The sequence below is a fragment of the Tamandua tetradactyla genome, chromosome 5, assembly GCF_023851605.1.
Source record: "Tamandua tetradactyla isolate mTamTet1 chromosome 5, mTamTet1.pri, whole genome shotgun sequence".
Taxonomy (NCBI): Eukaryota; Metazoa; Chordata; class Mammalia; order Pilosa; family Myrmecophagidae; genus Tamandua; species Tamandua tetradactyla.
Window position 1 is genome coordinate 32,353,797 of NC_135331.1, and position 18,002 is coordinate 32,371,798.

The 18,002-nt window shown below is 50.8% G+C and overlaps 1 protein-coding gene across 1 annotated transcript; it reads left to right on the forward strand.

The window, feature by feature from the left end:
* Positions 1 to 1,400: 1,400 nt before the first annotated feature.
* On the forward strand, positions 1,401 to 17,262 carry PES1 (pescadillo ribosomal biogenesis factor 1). The gene is made up of 15 exons (XM_077160558.1): positions 1,401 to 1,533; positions 4,189 to 4,268; positions 5,809 to 5,962; positions 7,097 to 7,206; positions 10,628 to 10,799; positions 10,886 to 10,975; positions 13,390 to 13,506; positions 13,607 to 13,681; positions 13,851 to 13,940; positions 14,090 to 14,220; positions 14,449 to 14,574; positions 14,699 to 14,883; positions 15,342 to 15,502; positions 15,628 to 15,789; positions 16,846 to 17,262. Exons 1-15 carry the CDS (start codon positions 1,510 to 1,512, stop codon positions 16,927 to 16,929), a joined length of 1,761 nt encoding a protein of 586 aa, XP_077016673.1. The 5' UTR covers positions 1,401 to 1,509; the 3' UTR covers positions 16,930 to 17,262.
* Positions 17,263 to 18,002: the final 740 nt, after the last annotated feature.

The window sequence follows — 18,002 nt, forward strand, 5'->3', positions numbered from 1 at the left end:
ACAGCAGAGCTTTAAACCAAGTGACGGCCCTTTTAAGTGAGGGGCCCTGTAGAATTGCACAGGTAGCACATCCACGAAACCGGTTCTGCTCTTGAGTTCCTTTCATGAGTTTCCCACTTCTATCCTCTTCTGATCATCTTTCCTTGCCCCATCTTGCCCTCCATGCTCCACTCAGAATGGATCTCTCAGGGTTCTCTGAATTCTCCAAAGTTTTGTCTCTGACCCAGGTGCTCCCTTTCCACGTCCTCTTTGCCAGCCTCAGATCTTGATTGAAACACTCTCTTCTGCCTTACAGTGACCACCACAGGTCTATAGTTTTTCTTAAACTCTCGGGCAAAGAAAGTTTTCTTTGCTAGCTTGCCTCCCCTATCCCTTCAATACATTTCATTTCATCCTTTGTTTCATTTTGCGTTGTTTGTGGATTTGCTGAACTTTAATTTTATTTGTGCTTTAAAGTAGATAATAAAATTCACATCGTTCATAATAATCAAGCATCAGCAATTAACGTCTGCCTCCTTCTCTTGATAAGCCTGTGGCCAAGATCGTGATGAAAGCCACAGTCACAAAGTCCTCAAATTTAGATTTTTGAGGCCAGTTCCAAACGGGATTTGGAAGGCTGAAGGAGGAAAACACCAAACATCTTTAAAATTGTATCTGCTTCCCATACCACATCACTATAAGGTACAGTGAATATTTGTATGAATCTTGCATTTTTCCTTTAAGGGGCACAGTACGAAATTTATAGCTGTGCATATTAAAGCTCGAAAAGTGCTAACTGTACATTTAAAATATACCACGAGTTCTGTAACTCTGCTCGGCCTTTAGCTACTCTTCGACCGCTGCTAGATCGCAGAAAATGCTAGCGAACCCTCGGCCCTCTATCTCTATCAAAGAAAATGTTTGCTTCTGCTCTATTTTATCCCTAAGAGCGGATGAACAAAAAGAAGTGCGGCTGAACAAAAAGAAGTGCCGATGAACAAAAAGAGGTGCCGAAGGCCACGGACGTTTGGAGCGCAGCCTCACCTCGCGAAGCTAGAAAGCATCTTCTCGGTAGAGCCTGCGACGTTCCGACATCACCTAAACACAACCGTTACCGGGACAACGCAGCCCAGCCTCAAGAGCCGCAGACCTCACCTCTGTATCCCAGAAGGCACTGCGCTGCCTCTAAGCCTTCCGCCCCACTGCATCCCAACATGCCACGGGGCCCAAACGTCAAGCGATCTTCGTCAGGGTGATTATAGCAATGCCTGAAGATTTGCATCAGTTTAAACTTATAAATTGTCTGTAATAACCCTGTACCTGGAAAAGAAGTCGGAATAGGGGTTATAGTTATTTTTCAAAGGGGTTAACTTTAAATAGCCACGAGAAAAGGCCCATTGTTTTCTGGATTCGCGCAGGCTCCTCCTTGGACAGCCCAGGTGGGGCTCCTAAGGACTCTAGACTAGACACGTGTGGAGGAAGTGGCGCTGTCTCGGTTTGTTCCGCCGGTAGGCCTTTCAGCGTGAAGCGATGGGAGGCCTGGAGAAGAAAAAAGTGAGTGGAAGAGATGCTGTGGGTCCCCGGGAGAATGGTATATAGGGGCGGCGGAACTAAGGGACGCGACTAGGGGCAGCTGTGAACCGCATGCGAGGAAGGGCGAGGACGGCAGTGCGCGTCCGGTGAAATCCAGGAAAAAACGCTGGAGTGTACAATCAGTAATTCTTAATAACATCACATAGTTGCATATTCATCAATTCTTAGTACATTTGCATCGATTTAGAAAAAGAAATAAAAAGACAACAGAATAAGAATTAAAACAATAATAGAAAGAAAAAAAAATCGCTGGAGTGGGGTTGTGAAAGAGTTGAGGTTATCAAGCAAAGCTTCACCAGAAGCAAGCAGGACCGAGGGGAACACCCTGTTTGCTGGAAAAATGATAAATGTTACACGATTATCTTCTCTTACTTGGTATCCTTTTTCCATTGAGCCAGACACTCTGTCCTAGGTACTGGTCATAGAGAAATAAACAGATGTGGCCCTTGCCTACCCGGAGTTCACTTTACAAAAGTAAATAGCAAAAACTATCACCAAGGAATACAAAAGAACACTCATATTAGTTAGTGTTGTCTTGGAAGGTGTCACTGAGGCTGCACCATTAAAACTGAAATCTGAAAGATTAGAAGATCGAGTCTTGGATGGGTTTTGGAGCATGGGAGTGCTTAGTGAGTAAGCCTGGTAAAGGAAACTGAAATGCCAAGACCCTCGGGTGGGAAAAGTTTGCTGTGTGAAAGGAATTGAAAGAACGTTAGGATGGCTGGAATATAATAAACCTCTGGTGAAGTTGGGATTGGGCAGTGATCAAATCATGCAATGCCTTGTAAACCACAGTGAGGAGCTTGGATTTTATCCTAAGAACAATAGGAGACAACTGAAGGAAACACATTTTCAGTTTTTTAAGGAATTGTTCCTGCTACTCTATGGAGACCCCACGTCAGTGGTATAAAGAGCCTAGGGTGGGCAGTGCCGGTGTGTGTGAAGATGCAGTTGGCTAACATGTTTCCTTCAGGTGCAATGTTTTCAGTGCCATTTTGTTTTTAATCTAACACATCTATTGAATACCCACTAAGGGTTACCCATTGGAGCTACAGAGATATAAGATGAACAACCCTGCCTTTGAAAATGGGTTTCTCAACCATTTTGATAGCTTGGGCCAGATTAATCTTTTTTTTTTTTTGGCGGGGGGAGACAGAGGGAGGAGAGTTGTCCTGTGCATTGTGGGGTGTTTAGCAGCATCCCGGACCTCTACCCATTAGATGCCAGTAGCACCCAACAAAAATATCTCCACACGTTGCTGTATTCCCGCACCACACACACACACAGCCCCCAGCAAGAACGATCCATTTATCCCTTTAATGTTTACAAGTATAAGTGTGTGGTCACAGGAGTATATGTGGCATAGAGTAATGGGAGATACTTTTAATGAAGACTCAACTTCGTGAGATAGTCTGAAACCCATCTTTGTATTCCCCAGGACCTAGCACAGGCCCCGATCCTCAATAAACAAAACTAATAAATGTCTGAAGGAAAGCATGAGTGGGGGATATGTTTCATAACTGGTGTTTTACATAAACGTACTTCTCTGGGGCTGCAGGACTCCTCCTTAAAACTGGGCCTGGCCTTAGAGGCCGCTCCTGTCTTATTCGGGCAGAAGATCATGTTTGGAAAGGACATTCTTGGTCAGCATTGGAGGGTGCTTGGTACAAAGCCCTGTTTATCAGGGGCACAGATGTGAATGTGAGGCAGCATTGTGGTGCTACAGACATCCACATGGTTGCCCAAAACAGTACACTCCTTGGAACAGGTAGAGTCTTGGACTTTTGTCTTTATTATCCTCATAGCACCTGCTTTAATACTTTGAATATAGTAAAAATCCCCTTATTGTCTGTTGAATGATTGACTGGGGAGAAGGTGAGTCCAGATTTCTTAAAGCATCTATTTTTTTCCCCAAGGGAGTAAAAATTGGTCTTGGGTAGGCAGGTAGAGCAGAAAAAAAAAAAATCTTAAATATTACAATGGGTTGTAGTCCTCCAAAGGACCACGTTACCTAACACATATAAAGTATATCTGTGATATTAAAATTTCATGGGTCTGCGAGGGATGATTAGGAAGAAAAGTGTCTGAAAAGGCTGTGTGTCTGTGTGCGTGTGTGGCAGAGGGGAATGGTGACAATAGTAAAAAGTTTGAGAAACACTGGCTTTGCAGTTAGGTACCCAGCTCTGGAGTCAGACCTGGGTTTGAATCCCAGCTCCAGCACTTAAAGTGTTGGGTGACCTGGGTGGGGTTTTTAACCTTGTTGAGCCTGTTACTCTCGTCTGGTGTGGGGGGTTATAACGGTACCTACCTCACAGGGTTATGGGGATTAAATGAAATAATACCAGTAACAACCAGTACTTAGAGCTAGTACTGTGTGCTTGGCACAGTGCACTACATAGCAACCTCATGATCCCTGGCATCCTACTTTGCAGACCTGTGTATCCTCTCCAGGGACATCTGTAAGAACAGTGCTGGGAAGCCCCTTCCGGCAGGAGCCTCCTTCCCTATGGCATTTCCTGTCCACAAAGCACCTTGGCCACTTACCTCTGAAACAAAGCACACCAGAGTTTGGTGGCTGTCACTGCAGTCATTGACTTGTTTTTATCTTTCCCAAAGTATGAACGGGGCTCTGCCACCAACTACATCACCCGAAACAAAGCCCGGAAGAAGCTGCAACTGAGCCTGGCTGACTTCAGGTGAGATTGGAGAGAAGTGAGAGAGCATGCCTCGGGGAGCCTAGACCATGAATTGCACAGTAACTCAGTCCTCATTGTACTACACCACAGCTTTGTTTTCCCTGAGCTGCCCAAACCCTCTTTGGAATTTGGGTGTTCCTTCTCTCTTGCCCAGCCTTGCTTTGGTGAGTTATGCTTTTTTGCCAGGTGTGGTCCGTGGGGAGATTGGAGGAGACCAGGATGATATTTCCCTGAAGTCATCAGAATGGGGCCCTCTGGCCTGGGTCTGCATCCCTTCTCCCCTTCTCTCTGGCAGAAGGAGGCTTCAGATCCTGAACCTGGGATTTCCCACTCCTCATGGAGTCAAAATCAGCCTGCAGTCCCTGCCATTCTGGCCACCTCTGACTTCTGCAGCCTCACCTGGCTATGTTCCAGCCATCTGGGCCACTTCCCTCCCACCCCGATTTTATTGGACTGTATTCATTTATCATATATTCCACCTAAATTATGCAATGAGTATCTCACAGTATTATCACTTAGTTGTGCAATCACTTTTAGACCATTTTCATTACTCCAAAAAGAAAGTTATCATATAGACACAAAAATTGAAAACCCAAAATACCCCACATCCCTTATCTCCCTCTGTTATTGACTCCTGGTATTGGTGTGGTACAGCAGTTACTGTTGATGAAAGAATTTTAAGATATTACTGTTCACTGTAGTCCATAGCTTGCAATAGGTGTTTTCTTCCCACATACCCCTCTATTATTAATTCTTTGTACCAGTGTCATACATTTGTATTAGTTCATGCATTTACTTATTTAAATTTGTAGTGTTAATGTGTGCCATACATGGCTCTAAACAACCCATTTCAACCAAAATCACCTATAATACAGCACTATTCCTTATATTCCCACTAACAAGCTACCCTTACCCCATATTTATTTCCAAACATTTTAAGTTCAACCTCGTTTTACATTTTGAACATATTAGGGTGCCACTTCCCCTTCTCTAACTTGTATTTCTAGGTATCCTATATCCTACATTTTTAGACTCTGAGTTTACTTATTCCAATTAGTTCATTCTAGTATTTCACTCGGCATTAGGTCTTCACAACTCATCCCTTTTGTTGCATGCTTCAGGACCTCACACCTGGACCACTTCTAGTCCTTCAAAGCACCCACACTTCCCAGCCTTACTCTGGCCTTTGTCCCTCCTCTTAGGATGTCCTTCCCTCTACTTTTTTTTGACATGAGCAGGCTCCCCTTCCCTCTACTTCTTACATCTCTGGCTCCCTCTCCTTAGGTTGTTGCTCATGTGCCCTTTCTCAGCCAGGCCTTTCCTACCTCCCCTAGCTCAAAGGGGTACTGGCCCTGTCGGTGCCTGTCAGTTTCCTGTTCATTTCTTTTCAGGTGCTTGGAACAGTCTGTATTATCTATTGTCTGGGACCTTGTTACTGTCCAACTCCTGCACTGGCATGTGGTTGCAGTGGTTTTCTAGGCCTACCATAAGTCAGTGCTTAAACCTTTTACTGACAGAAAGCACGGCCTCTGTCTTCCAGGCGGCTGTGCATCCTGAAGGGCATTTATCCCCATGAGCCCAAACATAAGAAGAAGGTTAACAAGGGCTCCACAGCGGCCCGAACCTTTTACCTTATCAAGGACATCAAGTTCCTCCTCCATGAACCCATTGTTAACAAGTTCCGGGAATACAAGGTGAGCCCTGGGCTCTGGGGTCAGCCCCATGACCCACTAACTGTGACTGGGTGCAAATTCCTTATACTCTCTGAGCAGTCCTCTGCAAAGGGGGGTAATTCTACCTTGAGGGGTGTCATGATGATTAATGCTTTACCTGTGGTAACTTTTCCTTGGGTCTCTCTGAAAATACTAAACTTTCTTCCTGTGAGGCAAAGAGGTTTCTGTTTTAGGGGCTCCTTATTGTGCTCTCTGCCCAAAGAAACTGCTCCTTTTATGTTGCTTCCTGAAGTTGCCCTCAGTAAACCAAGCTTTTCATTCCCCAAATAGATATCATTTAATGTTCCAATACCACAGGGAAAGCAGAAACCTATTTTTGCTAAATGCAAATAATTGAAAGTAGATCATGACTACTCACACCTTGCATTGAGAACCAGCAGCTGCTGCCATCCCTCTTGCCCAAGCCTGGTAGAGCTGGGGACTGGGCCTCTTGTGCTGCTGAATTTTCCAAACTACATGAAGTCACTGTATTGGAAGTGGGCCCTTTATGAGAAGTGTCTGTCCCAGGTCTGCCATTCCCGACCCCAGCAGTGGTGGCATTTGAGACTCTCGAGTACACTCTGGGGGACAAGGTGGGCCTGACCCAGGAGTGCTTGGAGGGAAGCAGCCAGTTGGTTTAGAAGGTCTTCTGGCTCTTCACTGGCCTCAGCTGCATTTTCTGGTGTGAGCCAGCCACACATGCAAACCCAAAGTTTGTTTCATGCCAACACAGACTGGTGTTGAGAACACAGGCCGAATCTGACTTGCTGGCAGGTCACTTGGCCTCGCTTCTAGATTGGAAAATGGGACTGATCTGTCCTGCCTTCTTCACACATAAATGTATAGACTCTCATTTTGCAAAGGCCAAGCATAGCATATCTGTGGGTGGTTGTCACTGTTCATTTGTCAAAGGGGTGCATTGATCTAAATCTGCTTTGGTGCTCCTTGGAGTTGACTGTTTTGCATGTCCTGGGCTGAAGGTGCTGGTTGTGCCATGACAGCTGTGGCCAGCTTCAGGTGGCTTTGAAAGCCCTCCTGCCCCTCATACGATTCCCCATGGGAGGGGTTACCCAGGAACCTCTTGGCTCTGGCAAGTGATCTCTTCCTTTTCTCCAGGTGTTTGTCCGGAAGCTCCGGAAGGCCTATGGGAAAAGTGAGTGGAATACCGTGGAACGTCTGAAGGATAACAAGCCCAACTATAAGCTTGACCACATCATCAAGGAGCGGTGAGCTGGGCGCCCTTCTGCGCTTTGCCACCTGATGGTTGACAGTCATGCTCTGTCCTAGGCAGTGGCGATTCAGCATGGGGACCAGGTGGACCCTACTTGGGAGTTTGCATCCTTTTGGAGGAGACAGGCTCAAATACAGACTGACAAACTGCTTTGACATTTGCAAATCATACTGCGTGTGGTGAAGTCTGCAAACAGTATAAACAGGGCTAGGGGAGGTATTTAGATACAAGTTTGTCAGAGGTCTCTTGCCAGAAAATGTTTAAGCCAGCCAGGGAAAGTTGTTCTAAGGGGGGTGGACAGCAAATGTAAAGGCCCTGTGGTGGGAAAGAGTCAGGGCTCTGGGGATGTGCCCCAGGTACATGGTCAGATGTGAGGGACATGTTGGACACTTGGACACCTCTGCAGCCTTAAGTGTTTCTCGCTCAGCTTTTTCAGGAGTCTCCCTCTTTCATTGGCTAAATCTGTGGTTTGCATCCAGAGGCATTGCCTGCCCCCTCCCTATGCCCCCAAGGAGACATTTTTGGTTGTTATGACTAGGATGGAGGGTGCTGCTGGCATCTAATGTATAGAGGCCAGGGTTGCTACCAAACGTTCCCAAAGTACATGTCCTATAGTTTGGGGATCGTCCAAGAAAGTATTATATAGTCCAAACTGCCAAGCTTGAGAAATGCTGGGCTAAGTGAAGGCCCATCTTCCCTTGGGCCACTTAGCTCTAGAATGTATGCAGTTGACTTCATTGAGCCAGGCTGGCCGTGAGCTGTCGTGAGAAGAGCCCTGGCCTGTGGGCTGCATTGCAGGTCTCCTTACTCCAGCCCCACAGCTTGTTAGCCTGGTGCCCAGGGCACAGTTCCTGTACTGAGCAGGTCCTCACCTTTAACAGAAATAATGGTAACTTTTGAACTGCCATGACACATAGCTGCTGTGTTGAACAAAAGGAAAACAAAAAAAGCACTTTGAAAGTAAGTGCCTGGATTCACACACACCCCAGGTAGTGGTATAGTTGTAGTGTTCCTGTTTTGTCACCCCTTTCTCCTTAGCCAGAGCTTTAAAAAGCAGGTGTCCCTGAAATGGTCAGTGCTGTTTCTGCAAAGGATCTGGATGTCGGGTTTGTCTGCAAGGTGGAAAGTTATGAAACTGAGAGGCACCAGAGGGGCAATTTAGATTCCCACCTCAGTTCCAGGAAACCAGGCCGCTCACCTCTTTCCTTGTGGGAGATTGCTGTAGACCCTTCTTCCTCCTTGGCCTGGGCCTGAACACGTGGCAGACCCTGCCTGACTTGCTGCAGAGAATGAGAACCCAGAGCTGAAGGACCTTGGCCATCTCTGGTCCTATATCGTTAGGTCTTATTTTGAAGCAGCAGAACCTTGTCTTTGGAAGAATGCTTCTCTGGAAGACTGGCAACTGTTTTGCTTGGGGTGGGGAGGGGTCGGGGGCTAGAGTCCCGTCTGTCCAATTGTCCCCTAGTGTTTCAAGGGATGGGTCCAACAGCGTCGTTTTCTATATGAAACCTTTGAGGCCGGGAAGTGAAGTGACCTTCCCTGGGTCAGAGTTGAGAACTCGGCCAGGAATGTGGGTCTCTTTCCTTGTAGCACCGTGTCCTCTGTTCCATACCGCTGGGGGACCCATGCCTCTGACCCCAGGGGGCAGCGCAAAGCATTCAGTCGTGCACATGGTGGCTGGTTCTTGTCAACTTCCTCATTTCTATTCATATTTTCCTTCAGTTCCTTCAGTTGATTTAGATTTGTTTCAGCTGCTTTGATTAGTGCTCCTATGTCTCCTTTCTCTGAAGTTTGAATTTATTCCCTCGAATGAGCCATATCTTCCTGTCTCTTACGATGACTGGTGATTTTTTTGCTCCTGTCTGGTATCTGATTATTTTGATGTGCTAACTCTGAATGTCAGTGTCTTCTTCTTGCCTAGGGTTCTGTTTAGATTGGCTGTGTGTTCAGGCTCTTCTTCAGTGCTTAATCCAGTTTGTACTGAACCTTTAGAGCAGTCCACATTGAGTTTTTCAGATTTTATCACGTTTTTCTGTACCTATCTTTTGCCCTGGTCTTATGGTGCAACTTTTAAGATTGCCCTTTCTTGCACAATTGTTTCGCCTCCAGGAAATTTCCTTTCTTCTGTTCTCCTTTTGTAGGAGTCCTGGGCTATTTTGTTTGTTTTTGTGTAAATTTTCCTCCCCAGTGGCTTATTTGCTCAACTGCTCTTCCACCCACAGTGCCAGTTTTTCCCTGTAGCTTTCTGCCCTGGCATCTGCCCTACTCACTTTTACCGCCTTTTCCATGCGGTTTTTCTGCCTCTGGTAGCTTCCACGTTAGAGTATCCTGCTCAGAAGAACCAGACGGGGTCTGTATTTTTAAATGGCCATTTTTCTCTCGAGGGTGCACTAGCCCTGAGAGACTGAGTTGGGGGTGTGCCCCACTAGCCACCAGTCCCAGTACAGGTCTCTTTTGTTTCCTGGGGACCGTTTTGTGTGTTTGTATTTGCAACCACTGTGGCCCCACCCTGGGTCTGTGTGGCCTTGAGTCCCTGGGTGGGTCTCTAAGCTGCTGCTATGAGTGGCTCAGTGGTCCCTGCTCACGCAGAGTGCTCTCACTTTGTGATTCTTAGGCCACGTGGGACTGAATGAGGGGTGCGTCCCAACTGGCAGGTCAATGTCACAAAACCCCTACTTCCTTTTTGGTGGGTTTGTTTTTTTTTTTCATTCCTTCAATTCAGGATTTGTGGAATCCTTCTCCAATCTCTATCATCCTTAAGAGTTTTGAACAAGTGAGATTTGCCCTTTTTAGTTGTCCCCAAGGGGAAGCTTTCCCAGGATTGTCTTTGTGGGCTTCTTCATTTCCCACAGGGTTCCTGGAAATACTTCCTGGCCATGGCTCTTCCAGGCCCAGGACCCAATTCCAGCACTTTTACCACCTGCTTCTACAAACTAGACAGAGCTCTGGGCTCTGAGAGCCAGGGAAGACATAACCCCTCTGGGAACCTGTGACCAGGGCATGGAGCCGCTACGGGGCAGGAGGTCTTCCCTTCCCTGGGTCCACTAAGGCAGCGTCTCACTTTTTGCTTTACATCCTGGACCTCCAGGTAGATATCCTCTTAACAAAAGGTCCCATCTTAAAACATGTAAGTGGATGGAGGCCAGGTGCTTGGGGAAAACTCCCTGTGGGGAGTTTCCTGAGCCTGAGTTAGTTGGCACATCCTGGTAGAGTGCTACCCCCAGCGCTGTTCCCAGGTCCTCATGTGGCCATCGGGAAGCTGACACTGCCTGGCTTTCTGGTCAAGAGGGGGCAGTATCACAGCCTGGCCTGGGAGCAGCCCTTGAGGTGGCTGATGGGGTGGGGCAGGGAGGTCAAGACCCCCTTGACGCCCAGGCTGAACTGGCCTGCAAGCACTCCCCTCCGCACCCATGCAGGTACCCCACCTTCATCGACGCACTGCGGGACCTGGATGATGCCCTCTCCATGTGCTTCCTCTTCTCCACCTTCCCACGTACGGGCAAATGCCACGTGCAGACCATCCAGCTGTGCCGGCGGCTCACTGTGGAGTTCCTGCACTACATCATTGCAGCTCGCGCCCTGCGCAAGGTGAGCACAAAGCCCCCCCGCGGAGCCTGCCCCCATCCCCCACCTTGGTCTTCACCATGCTGCCCGTCTCCTCCCTCCTCCCCCAGGTCTTCCTGTCCATCAAGGGCATTTACTACCAGGCCGAGGTGCTGGGGCAACCCATCGTGTGGATCGCTCCCTATGCCTTCTCCCATGACGTGAGTGTGCTTGCGGGGAGGGGTCTGTGCTGCAGCGCAGAGTCAGCCAATGCTGTGGGAGAGTGTACCTTGTAGCATCATCGTTAGGAGCATAAGCGGCTGAGCCGGATTCCCTAGTTCGGAGCCCACCTCCAACACCCACTAGCTATGGGACCTTGGACAAGTGCCCTCACCGCACTGTGCCTGAAGTTAACAGTGTGCTTCTCCTGCCAAGCCTTGTCACCCGGTACATTGCCCATCCAGTACATTGCCATGCCCTCTGCCTGGACCAGTGGCAGAGCCCAGCCCTGGAGTCAGGTGCCCTGTGGGTGGCAGGCTGCAAGACCTCAGGCAAGCCACTTTGTTTAACTCTCTCTGCTCACACCCCCAGCTTGTCAACCCCTCAAGAGTAGCAGGCTGGGTGAGATGTAGTTGGGAACTTTAAGCCCAAGAGAAGCACATAGCAAACAGCACTATTTCGTATTTAGATTTTTTTTTAATGTGGAACTTCCTGGCAGGGATCCCTTGAGAACAGTTCTGCTTTTGCCTCCTAGTGGAAGCATCATAAGCCTCTGGTCCCCCAAAGGGCTTCTGGTTGTCTCATTCCATGAACTTGGATTTGGCCTTCCTTCTGGTCCAGGGCCAAGAACTAGGACCTTGCAGAACAGATGCTGCCAGCCTGGCTCAACAGTGTAGGGCTGGGTTTGCAGATCAGCTTATTGGGTGCTTTGGGATGGGGCAGGGGTGTGGGCCCCTGGCTGCTCCCTGTTACCTGGGGCTAGTGGAAGTGCCAGGCCCAGAACCTGTTGTGGCAGTGCAGCTGTAGTCACCTGTTTATAGACGTGGTCTGTCCCCACTCTTGGTTGCAGTGTGGGCAGCTCTCCATCCCCCCTCTCCTTCCTTCCTGCCTTGTTTTCCTTCCTTTCCCTCCAGCCCACCCCTCCCTTCTCTCTGATGACCCCCACACCCTTACCCCTGGCTACTCAAACTGGTCTTTGTACGTCCTCCCTCATGGTGAATAGGGCACTGTGCAGGGCCAGCCTCCACACAGCTGGCCCTGGGGAAAGGAGCTGGGCTGCCCCTTCCTCCTTCCTCCCTGGCCAGCTTGCTGCTGCTGCTTCCGCTTAGCAAGAGGATGGGGGTGTCTGGGGGTGTCTGCCAGAACTGGGCAGTGGCGGAGGTCCTGGTGTCACTGTCCTCCCTGGGGTAGCTGTGGGTCACCCATTTAGCGCCGTGCCATGGAAAATGGGTTGGGAGCTGAAATTCCTGGCTGAGCCCCTCAAGAGCTCCAGCAGATGCTCAAGGAAGGATGGAGGCATGAGTGGGGGTACAGATGGGGCACCTCGTGGCCCTCGAGGTCCCACAGTACAAGGTGGAGGCACATCCTGATGGCAGGATGAAGAAACAACACACAGTCTTGGGCACACTTAGCACAGAAGGGACGTTGTGATTGTTAATCGATTTTTAATGTTGCTTGGAACATCCTCTTATCCAGATCCCAGGGCTTGGCAGTCTGGGTCAGCCTCCCTGCTTGTAAAGGACAACACCATTGAAGAGTTGAGGCGCTCTGTCTAGGTCTTAGATCCCTTCCACTTCCCCTGCTTAGCTGGGTCGGCAGCTTGTGAGGTTGGCTGTGTGCCTTTGCCCCAGGCAGGCAGTGTCCCTGATTGCTGTCTCCCGACAGACTTGGGGCTGAGCCCAGGCTATCCTGGGCCCTCGAGTTGTGCCTTTTCTCTGGCTTAAGCCCTGATGGGGTCACTCAATTCTTGAGCATCTGCTCCAAGGCTCCTGCCACAGCATGGAAGGGCTGAGTCCATCCACCGACCACCCACATGGGGCGGATGGGAACTGCTCCAGGGCCACCACCGTCAGCTGGTCTGCCCTTCCTGAGGCACTGTTCACCAGCAGAAGGTTAGTCGGCCCCTCTTCGGGGTTGAGTGGGGCTGGGCAGGGCTGGGCTCTGAGTGCTGACCTCTCAGCACATACAGTCTAGCCCCGGAGGCTCATGTTGAACAGGGAATGTGGACTCAGCAGAGGAGAAGGCATGAGCTCTAACTGGTCAGAGAAGGCCTTCTCTAAGGACCAAAGTCTGAGCTGAAACTTGAAGAGTAAGGGAGAGAGCCGGAGTGGGGAAGGCCAACCAGTCTGGGATCAACATGTAGAAAAGCCTCCCTTTTCTTACTTGGAGCTCTCCCTTTACGTCATGGGCATTTGGCTCTGGCCTCTAAGGGTACCCCTTACCCTTGGGACCTCTGACCAGAGCCCCCATGTGGTACTGTGCCATGCAACCCTTACCCTGGGGCAGAGCTCCCAGGGCAGACTTTGCAAGGAGCCCGGGGTCCTGGGGTAAAGGTACCCCTCCCCACATGGGTTGCCAGTTCCTTCTTTGTCTCACGCTTGGAACCTCACTGCTGACAGACCTTCTGTGCCCCCAGCATCCGACAGATGTGGACTACAGGGTCATGGCTACCTTCACCGAGTTTTATACCACCCTGCTAGGCTTCGTCAACTTCCGCCTCTACCAGTCACTCAACCTCTTCTACCCACCCAAGGTAGGGTACCCAGAGTGCCTTCTCCTGAGTCCAAGGGGTTTGGCAGTGAGGGGATTTGTGGGTGTCATCTTTCGCTCTCTGACCTTTCCCTGTCTCTTAGCTCGAGGGTCAGATGCTAGCAGAGATGAAGGGCAGTGAGGGCACCTATGCCCTGGACTCCGAGAGTTCCATGGAGGTGAGAGGCTGAAAGGCAGAGTGTTGTCCCTGCATCTCCCCAGAAGGGTGGGCTCTGTCCTCAGTACCTCTAGGGACCTGGGTGTTATAGTGAGGGTGCTGATGTCCCAGAGTTGTCACTCCAGCCCCCTGCAAGCAGGCCACCCTGTATCCCTGCTTTTCTCCCCTAGAAACTGGCAGCCCTCAGTGCCAGCCTTGCCCGTGCGGTGGTGCCCACTGCAGAAGAGGAGGCTGAGATGGATGAGTTTCCCAGTGATGGGGTGAGAACTGTGCTGCCTTCAGGGGTGTGGGGCCAGCTGTCCTGGTTGGAGGTCTAGAAAGTGGGTGCTGGTGGGGTCACCACCAGTCCTGTTCCCCAGTGAGGGTGTGAACAGACCAGTGGTGCCAGGCTAGGCCCCTTTTGCGGCAGGAGGTGGCGGCTCAGGAGGAGGACCGCAGGAAGGAGCTGGAGGCACAGGAAAGGCACAAGAAGCTTTTTGAGGGCCTGAAGTTCTTCCTGAACCGTGAGGTACCCCGCGAGGCCCTGGCTTTCATCATCAGGTGGGTCACCATGAGGGCGGGGCTGACAGCACCAGCTCTGCCATGTGAGGGCAGCCCTGGGTACACATCGGTCAAGTGGGGATGTGTCAGGGCTCACCTCCACGGAAGTGTGGAGCGCGGCAGTTGTGTCCTAGTTTTTGGGCCAGGCAGCCAGTGGGTTCCATGTGCCAGGTCCCAGGGCAGACTGCTCATGCCCAGGGCCCTGTTGGGTGCCTCTACTGCCTGTAGGAGTTTTGGAGGGGATGTGTCCTGGGACAAGTCTCTGTGCATCGGAGCCACCTACGACGTCACAGACTCCTGCATCACCCACCAAATTGTAGACCGGCCTGGGCAGCAGACCCCCGTCATTGGCAGGTAGGCCTGCAAAGCCCTCTTCTACTTAGGTTTTGGACACAGAGGTCTGTCCTGAAGGCCACTGGAAATACAGCAGGGCCTCGGGTTGCCCCCATGACCGTCTGTGCCCACCGCTCTGCTCCAGGTACTACGTGCAGCCCCAGTGGGTGTTTGACTCTGTGAACGCCCGGCTTCTCCTCCCCGTGGAGGAATACTTCCCTGGGGTGCAGCTGCCTCCACACCTCTCACCCTTCGTGACTGAGAAGGAAGGAGATTACATTCCACCTGAGAAGCTGAAGCTGTTGGCCCTGCAACGAGGAGAGGACCCGGGTGAGTGAGAGAGAGCTGGACTGGGCAGCCAGGTGGGTGAATAGGCTCCTCTGGGCTCACTTTGGACCCTGGGCCAGTGCTGGCTGCATCCCGTCTTGGCTACGAAGGTGCCAGGCTCTAGGAAATGGGGCAACAGGCCAAAAGGGTAAGACTTGGCAGAAATGAAAGTTTATATCCTACAGTCAGGTGTTATCTAACATTCGAATACTTGAGCAGGAGAGTAATCAGGAACTGTCATCAGCATTTACACAGGAGGCAGCAGAGCTCAGGAGTCATGGGATTGGGGCGTCCTCTGAAGACAGCTAGGACTGTGGGGGAAGGTGCCTTTGAGCCCTGAGCTGCCTTTGGCTCATGTACATGGCTGAAGAAGGCAGGGCCAGAGAGGTTGAGGTCAGTTCTCAACCTGTAAGGTAAAGAGCAGGCTCCCAGGGTATTGAGAAGTCATTGGCTGTTTGTAGGAAACGTGAATGAATCTGAAGAGGAGGAGGAAGAGGAAGATGATGATGGTGAGGAGAAGGAAGGAGAAGAAAACGAAGAGGAGGAAGATGCAGAGGCTGGTTCGGAAGAGGAGGAGGAGGCGCGACTGTCAGCCCTGGAGGAGCAGAGGATGGAGGGGAAGGTACCGGGGAACTGTGCAAGGCTCAGCCTGGGGAGAAGCCCCACTGGCTGTCATGGTGCCAGCCCTAGGGGCTGACGGGGGGTATGGGATGACCGGTACCCACCACAGCTGCCCTCTGTCCCCAGAAGCCCAGGGTGATGGCTGGCACCGTGAAACTCGAGGACAAGCAGCGATTGGCCCAGGAGGAGGAGAATGAGGCCAAGCGGCTGGCCATCATGATGATGAAGAAGAGGGAAAAGTACCTTTACCGCAAGATCATGTTCGGCAAGAGGCGCAAAGTCCGGGAGGTGAGTCCCTGCTGCCCGGCCCTGGCCTGAGACTCCCGGTGTGGAGTTCAGCTGGCTCCCCTGGGGGCAGGCTCTGCATGCTCGCATCACCTTTTCCTGAGGTCTCTGGGCTGGACCAGGCCTTCCTTGGGGCTTCCGTCAACTTTCTGACCCCAGCTCTTCCCGAGTCGGCAGGCCCTGGGGAACAGGGCTGTCCTGGCAGGACTTGGACCTGCTTTTACAAAGTCCCTTTAACAAGAGTGCATAAAGTATAAGGGACTGGAAGGTTTCTGTTAAACTTCTTTCTTTTGTTTTTTATTGCTCACAAAGCACATATGTTCTTTGTTAAAAAAAAAAAAAAGCCCTCTAGTTCCGAGTAAAAGCCCTCTGGTTCCCAGTAATGGATGGCCCACAGCACTGCCCTTGGTGTGATCAGTAATAAGAACCTCAGGTTCCCTTTGTGCATGTAATAATGTAAACACGACTGGGGTAGGGGGAATACTGTTTATGAATGGTTTGGTAGTGTGTCTATCCCTTTAACCATAATGTGGACTGACTTCCCTCCGTGTTGAGATACAGTACTTTGCCTAGCGTTAGATCGTTTTCCATTTTCATTCATTCCCAGAAAACGTCCTTGAGCATGCTACTGCCTACCTCTCAGTGTTTCTGCAGGGTGAATTCTTAGGAGTGGGATGAATGGTTTGGAATGTCTAATAGATATTGCCAGTGGCCCAGGGAAAGATTGTTGCAGGTTGCATCCCCACCAGCACCAGACAAAGGTCCGATGACATCCAGCTTTCTTACCCAGGGGAGGGGATGGATGTAAAGGGCAGGTGTGAGCCTCCAAGGTGAGAAGTTGTAGGACCATAAAATACAAGTGGCAAAAGGAAGGGTGGAGGCACATTTTCTCACCCTGAGGTTACTTAAATGTTTTTACCCTGGCGTCTTGCCCGTTTAACTTTTCTGGAACCTGTGCTTTCAAAGGTGGTCTCATGTAGGCGGAAGGGAATTGCCCTTCCCCTACCCTCCCTCCAACCCCCTCCCCCAGCCTGACCCCTTCCCCCTTTCTCCTCACAGGCCAACAAACTGGCAGAGAAGCGGAAAGCCCACGATGAGGCTGTGAGGTCTGAGAAGAAAGCCAAGAAGGCAAGGCCAGTGTGAGGGCTGGTGGCCCATCACTGGACTGAGCCCAGCTCCCCTGGTGGCTGGATCTGTGAAGGCAGGCCTGACGGCAGACCAGGGTTCCTTCTCTTCTCATCCCTGTTCCTCCCAGCCCTGGCCTCCCTCAGCCAGAGCTCCCTGCTGACAGCAAAGAAGAGGCCTCCTGCCCAGCGTGATGCAGTGCCCCTAGAAGTCAGTGACCTGGAGGGCAGGGGGCTTTCTCCAGTATCCCCTGACCCTCCCACAGTTGGACCGTGATTCTTAGTGCTGTAATGGGGTAGGAGTCGGGGGAGCATTTGTTATTAAATGGCTGACATTTGGCAGCCGATTGGATTCTGAGTTTGCAGGCCTCCCTGGGTTTGGAGGAGGACCCCCTTGCCGTGTGCTGCAGCCTGGGCCAGCCTGGTCAGCGTTCTCTCAATGCCCAAGGACTCTCCAGGATGCAGAGTTTTAGGCTTAGGCTCCAGAGTCAGCCTGACTTTCATTCACATTCCAGCCTGGCACTTTCCCTCTGAACTGTTCTCATCAGTAAAATACCAGTTGGGAGTTCTGGAGCCCACCTCACAGGGCTGTGTGTGTTGAGGGTTATGTGCTGACATACAGAACTCCACAGAGCCAGGCTTCTAGTAAATCCTGGTGAACACCGACTGTGGTTGTCATCGCTTCCCACTGGAAGTCAAGCCTGAGAGAGAAAAGTGGCTGGAAGCATTTGGGGCTTCAGCCCTGTGGGTGCTGAATTGAGAACACTTGGCCTCTGGGCCAATGGGGAGAAGGGTTGGGGTGACTCGGGCCTGCCTTGATACATGTACATCCCAGGCACATAGTGGGGGTGCCAGGGCAGGGATGGAGAACAGGCTCATCTGATAGGGAAAAATCCACGGCAGCTGTGCTGATGTGGAATTTTCCCCATTCCGGAGTCACCCAGTCATGGCGGGGGCACTGGGCTCTGACATGGCCCATGCCCCACTTGGTGGCCAGTGGGTTCTGCACTGCTCCCAGCTGAGCATCCCCAGCTCTATTCAGGCTTTAGTCCCTTATGTGGTCCTGCATTTCCGGGGTGAAGGAGGAAAACC

What these genes read in the sequence shown, in the direction of transcription:
- PES1 (XM_077160558.1), top strand. Translation starts at nt 1,510, where the DNA reads ATGGGAGGCCTGGAGAAGAAAAAA. An exon ending in GACCACATCATCAAGGAGCG is followed by an intron (nt 7,207 to 10,627) that starts GTGAGCTGGGCG and finishes GCACCCATGCAG; the next exon opens with GTACCCCACCTTCATCGACG. An exon ending in CAGACCCCCGTCATTGGCAG is followed by an intron (nt 14,575 to 14,698) that starts GTAGGCCTGCAA and finishes GCTCTGCTCCAG; the next exon opens with GTACTACGTGCAGCCCCAGT.